General features: G+C 37.3%; 1 protein-coding gene across 1 annotated transcript; it reads left to right on the forward strand.

Annotated features, from left to right (window-relative positions):
* The first annotated feature begins 5,495 nt into the window (after positions 1-5,495).
* LOC149197178 (membrane protein PM19L-like) lies at positions 5,496-6,406 on the forward strand. Its single transcript, XM_089408594.1, has 3 exons — positions 5,496-5,653; positions 5,839-5,884; positions 6,018-6,406. The coding sequence occupies exons 1-3, from the start codon at positions 5,496-5,498 to the stop codon at positions 6,186-6,188; spliced, it is 375 nt and encodes a 124-aa protein (XP_089264720.1). The 3' UTR covers positions 6,189-6,406.
* Positions 6,407-6,724: the final 318 nt, after the last annotated feature.

Consider the following 6,724-nt stretch of genomic DNA (forward strand, 5'->3'; position numbering starts at 1 on the left):
AAACACTTCACTTTTGTTCTTCAAGAAATAAACCCAAGTCTTTCTTGTGAAATCATCAATAAATGTTAGAAAATATTGGCTGCCTACTAATGATGGATTTTGCATCGGTCCACATAAATTTGAGTGGATAATCTCTAAGGGTGTTTTTGCCCTTATGCTTTTCCCTGATGGATAACTTTCTCTGTGTTGTTTCCCCAGGATACAACCTTCACAAAGGCTATCCGGTTTCTCTATCAATGGTAATCCTCTTACCATCCCTTTTCTGCCCAACAAGTTAAGACCTCCAAAGTTGAGATGTCCAAATCTCAAATGCCACAACCAATTTTCATCATTTGGCACACTTTGGAAAGCCTCTTGGGTGACTGCTGCAATTACTTCTTTGTTTTTCGAATCTGCTCTTATTCTGAGAGGGAACATTCTGTTCCTTGTCATCTTCACTTCAGCAATACATCGTTTGCTGGGTGCTCTATCCATGATGGTGCATACATCATTCTCAAAGAAAACATTGTACCCCTTTTGAACAAGTTGTCCAATACTCAAGAGGTTACATCTCATTCCAGGAACATAATAGACATCTGCTATGGTTTTCTTTTCACCTTTCTTTGTAAATATTCTAACTTCTCCTTTACCCATAACAGAAATTTTGCTATCAGTCCCAAGTGTGACTTGTGACTTCACACTTTGATCTAAAGCAGAAAACAAAGCTATGTTTCCTGTCATATGGTTACTGCAACCGGAATCTAGAAACCATATGTCTTCACTGTTTGTTTCAGCCATATTACAAGCTAAAAGTACATTATCTTCGCTGATATTTTCTCTAGTGATATTTGCAGTGGATCTATTACTCATATCATGCTACTTCTTCCTACATTCACTGGCATAGTGCCCATATTTTTTACAGTAATAAAATTGGACATTAGATTTTTCATACCTTTGTCCTTGAGCATGATGTTGTCGTATTTGTTGGCTGCTGCCTTGACCTTGGTTCTGATTTGGATTGCTGCCTCTTCCTTGAGCATTTGCTGGACTGTTCCTTCCACCTCCGTTTTAGCTTCTGCCTCTTCCTCTCTTGTTTCCTCTGTCTTGACCTCTTCCTCTTCCAAAGGACATTTGGGTCTTGAAGGCTTGCTCAAGAGATGAGTTTTCATTTCTACTCAACCTCTGCTCATGTGTTATCAGTGATGCATGAAGTTCATCAACTGAAACGTTTGAGAGATCCTTTGTTTTTCTATGGTGGTGACAATGACATGGAACCTTGATGGTAAGACTCTCAATATTTTCTCCACAATCCTCCTTTTTTCAAGAGTCTCTCCATGAGTCCTTATCTATGTGACCAGACCAATTACATGTGTGAAGAATGAGTCAATATTGTCTGACTCCTTCATGCACAGATTCTCAAAATCTTTCCTCAGCAACTGTAGTTTTGTTGTCTTCACTCTCTCCATGCCTTGATAGGCTGTCTTGAGAGTTTGCCATGCTTCTTTGGATGTCTTGGCTGCTGCTATCCTTGGAAACACACTCTGGTCCAGTGCTTGATACAAAAATACAAGGGCTTTTGAATCCTTCTTCCTATTGCTCTTCAATAGATCTTTTTCTGCCTGAGTTAAGCTGTTAAACTCATTTTCATTTGCTGGTTCTTCAAACCCATATTCAACAAGTTCCCATAAATCTTGTGAGGCAAATAGGGCTCTCATGGTTATTGCCCAATAGTCATAGTTTTTCCCATTAAACTGTGGGAGCTGGGTATTAAACATACTCATACTAGTGTTGGTGCTGGCCATTCCTTGCACTCTAAACTATGCTTCAAATATTTGACTGTGTATTTGAAATACTGATTGTTTCTTCAGCAGCTACAAAAAAAACTTTGAGGAATACCTGGATTCTTTTGCCTGAGGCTTCACTTTGCTGGAGAGGATTTACTGCTGCAACAAAAGGAACCTTCCTTCAGCTTCTTTGACACCTTCAAAGAGCCTGGAACTCAGCTCTGATACCATTGTTGGGGATTTTTCTGTTAAAATCCCAAAAACAAAATAAACTGAACACAGAGACAATGCTCTGTTTCTCTCCAGGATCTTAGCACAGGGAAGCTTTAATTTATTTATGAGAACAGAGTATTACACACCCATAAAGAGATTTGTATTCATTAAAATAAAATTCCTGATACAAAATTCATCCTCTTTCACTCAGAGGGATTCACCAAAAAAGAAATATTTCAACAACAAAATATTACTCTGTCTCCTCCTGAGATTTTACACTGCTGTGTGTGAAAATCTCATTTACATTTGCTGCTGTAAAAACAGACTTTTACATATACTGCTGTAATAAAAATTCACATTATGCACTTTGCATATTACAAAAAAACTTCCAGCACTCAAAACATTACTTGCCCTGTTCTAGTTTCACTTCAACTTCATCTTTGCACTACTGTGCGTTCTTACCATTACATTTCATATATAATACATGGTCAACGAATCAACCAAAAAAAATGCACACAAGTTTACATTGCGTATATTTTTAACAAAATGACCATACCTATCTTTTAATTTGCCATACCTCCGTGCATAAAAAAAACATTAAAATTGAAAGTCTTTTACCTATATTCTACCAACTGGAGTAAATACCATTGATTACTTTACTGAAGTAAACGGCGGCAAAACTCACGTATACATGTCGTTACACTATCGCAGGCGGAAACCGGACTTGAAAGTATATGCACGGGAGATTTGGGATTCTATCGGGTCCGGCACATCGCATCGGGAAATCGGAGCGGAGGTAAGGCCCTGACCATATGCGATTTGCGACCCGCCGATGCGATATCCACCGATGCGATGGATTTTAACTTAAGCTTGGAAAACATTGAAAACACGGGAAAATGGCCGCTGGCGGAACTGAAAAAAAAATATACAGCAGAGCATTATATAACCGTCGGGTCCGGTTATCGGATCGCAAATATATATGTGCGAAAGGTCCTGCCCCCTTTTTGAAAGCGCCAATGCGACACGCCGATGCGATATCGGCGATCGCTCATCGCAAAATATAAAAGCCCAGACCTCTTTGTAAGTCCTCCATTGTGACTCGCCGATGCGATATCGGCGATCGCTCATCGGCGATGTCTTGTGCCCCGATCCTTGGTGAAGCGCACGGTTATTGTCTTAATGCTGCTGCACGGCTCAACTGTTGCACAGTTGAAACTACATTTTCAACACTTTGAACCCCAAAGATCAAGCGAAACTGAGTCTCGGCTCTTACTAACTACGCAACTTCTTTGAACCCCAAAGCTAAAGCAAAACTGAGTCTCGACCAGAATGTGTCCATTCCCTCTAACTCCTAGTTCACCGCTTCGGTGTCGAATTGTAAAGCTACATCGCTTTGATATTTTGTTGGACATAAGGTTATTACCGTGGGAGACACCATCCTCAATATCTCCTCCAACGCTTTCCGGTTCACTTCAATTAGAGGAGGGACGATGTTGGACACCGGAACCGTTATCAGCCAACTAGTGAAACGGGTCTACGATGGTTTAAAAGTAGCTTTTGTGAGTTAATTCCATCAAGCTCTTCCTATGCAGAAGTCAAAATTCCCTTTAGACACTTGTTTCAACTTCCAGGTATTCCGGAGACCTTTCGAAGCTAAAACCTCCATCTATAACATACAATTTTCAGGATGGCTTCAATTTTCCTATCTGTAAAGAAGCAATTTTAGCATCATAGGAAGTCTTGAACAACAAGGTTACGTTGTTTCTGTCGAACTAAACAACAAAAATATCGGTTTTGCTCCAGGTACTAGCTGCTTCTCTTAGCCTAACCTACTGCGTATTACTTTATTTCTGCTCTCTTTGTTTATTGGCTCGAGAGGTAGACATTTTTGATATATAATTTTAATATACTCGAAACAAGTGAATTCACATGAGATAAAGATAAATATTATTTCGACATTGTTGTTAAATCTTGATTTGTGTTGTTTAAATTGGGTTTTGACTATTTATGTGGATTCAACACACCTAAATATTTCTAGGGCATTTCAATTGTGAAGAGTAAACCCGTCAAACTTGTGATTTCAATACAGGATTATAGACAAATTAGATAAGAAAATAAACAGGGAAAATTTTCAAAAATTGGAACTTAAAACTAGTGGTATATTCATCCAACTATGAAAGATTATAAAAAAAAATGAACTTCTATTAAAAAGTGTATGTTAAATAAATTCTTCATAAAAAAAAATGTCAAAATGAAAATGATAAGAGAAAGTTGACACTCACAAATTTGAATAAAACGTAAAATGAAAGGCATGAAAAATACAAAAACGTCATCAAATTTTCATTTAACAGGCAGAAAAAATTTGAAATTCCAGGCCTGCCTACAATCGAGATAAGCTCGGCTCATAAGTATATGAGCAGCGTGGTTGTTTTCATTTCTGAGTTGTTTTTTGTGATTTTTTTGAAGTATTTTTATTTTTATTTATTTATTTATTTTTCTAGTTTAATTTTTGTAAAATTTAGCATTACTTTTACACAATCAAAATACTTTGAAAAAGTATATAACCAACATGGTTTTTTTCATTTCTGAGTTGTTTTTTGTGATTTTTTAAAATATTTTTTTAGTTATTTTTTAATTTAATTTCTGTAAAATTTAATAGAAATTTATTGAAATTACTTTTACACCATCAAAATACTTCGAAAATTTTTCAGATTACTGAATCTATATATACAATTTTTCAGAGTACACATGTTGATACTTGCAAAAGGATTTTGGTATCCGTTCTTCAAATATTTGAAAAGGTTTGAATTACAATTCAACATACTAAGTGCAGGGGTTAAATTTATTCAGTAATTATTACTTTAATTAATTATTTATTTAATGGTTCGGTTTGAATATTTTAAAAGATTGTATATTAGGAATGGTATTGAAATAGGTAAAGGATAGTTTATAGGAGTGGGGAAATGTGGAGAATAATAATAAAATGAACATTAAAACATGTAATAAAAAAAATGCCAAAGTAAAAATTGGAAAAATATAAAGAAAAACAAAATAATATCAATATTCAATATTTTGTAATATTGTAAAAGGTTTGTTATAAATATCATTGATAGTGAATAGTATATTATTGATGGTGAATTTCAGGGAGCCGCTGGGTCAGACGGCAAGGGCTAACCAGCCATATATTGAGTCATAAATGCTTTTGCCAGCTATGTATGTGGTGCACGTCAGGCAGGATGGCATAGGATGACATACATAACTCCGGCGGGCGACCTCGCGTTTCCGGTGACATACGCGGGACCCACCAACGAGGGCCCGCCCGCCCCGTCTCGTTTTTAACTACGGCGACCCTCCCCGCGCGCCAAAACGCCATTCACAACCGTTCGAAATCGGTCTGCGCGGGAGCTCTGCCCTGTTTCATTCCCGCTACATTAGGCTGTTTATCGATGATTGCCATTTTGTGAAATAAGCTTAAGCAGCAGTCCCTTAGTCCGAGAATATTTTTCCTTGCCTGAAGCGATGGGTTTCATGATTATTTTTGCTCTGATAGCCTCCGTAGTAAAAGCTGCTTCATGCCTGTCAGGGCTTCATCATCTCCGAGTTTGGACTGCACAGAGCTTGGCTTCCAGTAACGGATCCTCCATGACAGCTTGGGCGCTCACATTACTTGCTATGGGGTATGTATGTATTTATATATAACTAGTATAAGTTCTTTAAGTATTATAGGGATTTCTACTTACTAGCTGCAAAATGACATACTGTATACTAACACCATATATATCAGGGATTAATTGAATTATGGCATCTGGTTTATCTACAAATTGAGAATGAACTAATGATTTTTAACTCACAAAAACTGTAGATTGGGATGCAAGGAGATCCATATCGGCGGCCGAAACACAAAGTTGGTATTTAGTACTACTCTTTTATTTCTTTCAGACACTCATATTCGTCACCAATGTCCTATTCTCTGCCTGAGTTTTCCTACTGTCATGGCGTTTTTTTATCAGTAACGTTTGGTGAGTTTGCATGTGTGTTCAGATAACGCTGGAATCGTTTCTTATTATTGTGTCTGGAACAAAGCTGTTCTACATCTTACTCATCCACGCTGGTTTTTTCGGAGGAAATTATTGTTCTTATGAGAACACTTATGTTGCCACAACTACAGCGGAGCCTCAGAAGGGACGAACTCCTGCGGCCTCTTCAGTTTAGTGTTAGATTGTCCATAGAGTGTTGATAATAGCTTGTAGTCTACCAGTAGATGGGTTGTTTAGTGTGACTAGTAAATTAATGCATGCGAGAGATAAAGAGCAGAGTAGCTTTGAATTTGAGCAAAATTATGTTAAGTTTTGTTTGGCAATATCGTAGGTTCATTGTTTACTGAGTGAAGTTGGGTTTCTATACACTGCTTGCAAGTCATTGTCATAGCAGAATACAAGAATCAAAGTTATTGTATGATGGTCATCAAGTTGCGGCTCTGTTATATGTAAATCTTGTACCATTATCATGGAAACTTGTTAATGTTGGAATAAAAAAGCATGTTCTACCTTCAAAGTTTCTCGCTACCGACCTTTTCATGATTGAATAATGGGCAAATAATGTTTTATGAATCGTTACTTAGTCATAAAGGAACGCAAAAGGAAGGAAAAGCAGCCCAGGCGAAAGAATATAATGTTCCATTTATCAAACACTCTGATTTCCTTGGAACTTTCTGCAGGGCATCAGATTTTTTATCACAAATTTATGAC

Source organism: Pinus tabuliformis, chromosome 2_2 (genome assembly GCF_031772625.1).
Source record: "Pinus tabuliformis cultivar Carrire ecotype Pingquan chromosome 2_2, CPIR1, whole genome shotgun sequence".
Lineage (NCBI taxonomy): Eukaryota > Viridiplantae > Streptophyta > Pinopsida > Pinales > Pinaceae > Pinus > Pinus tabuliformis.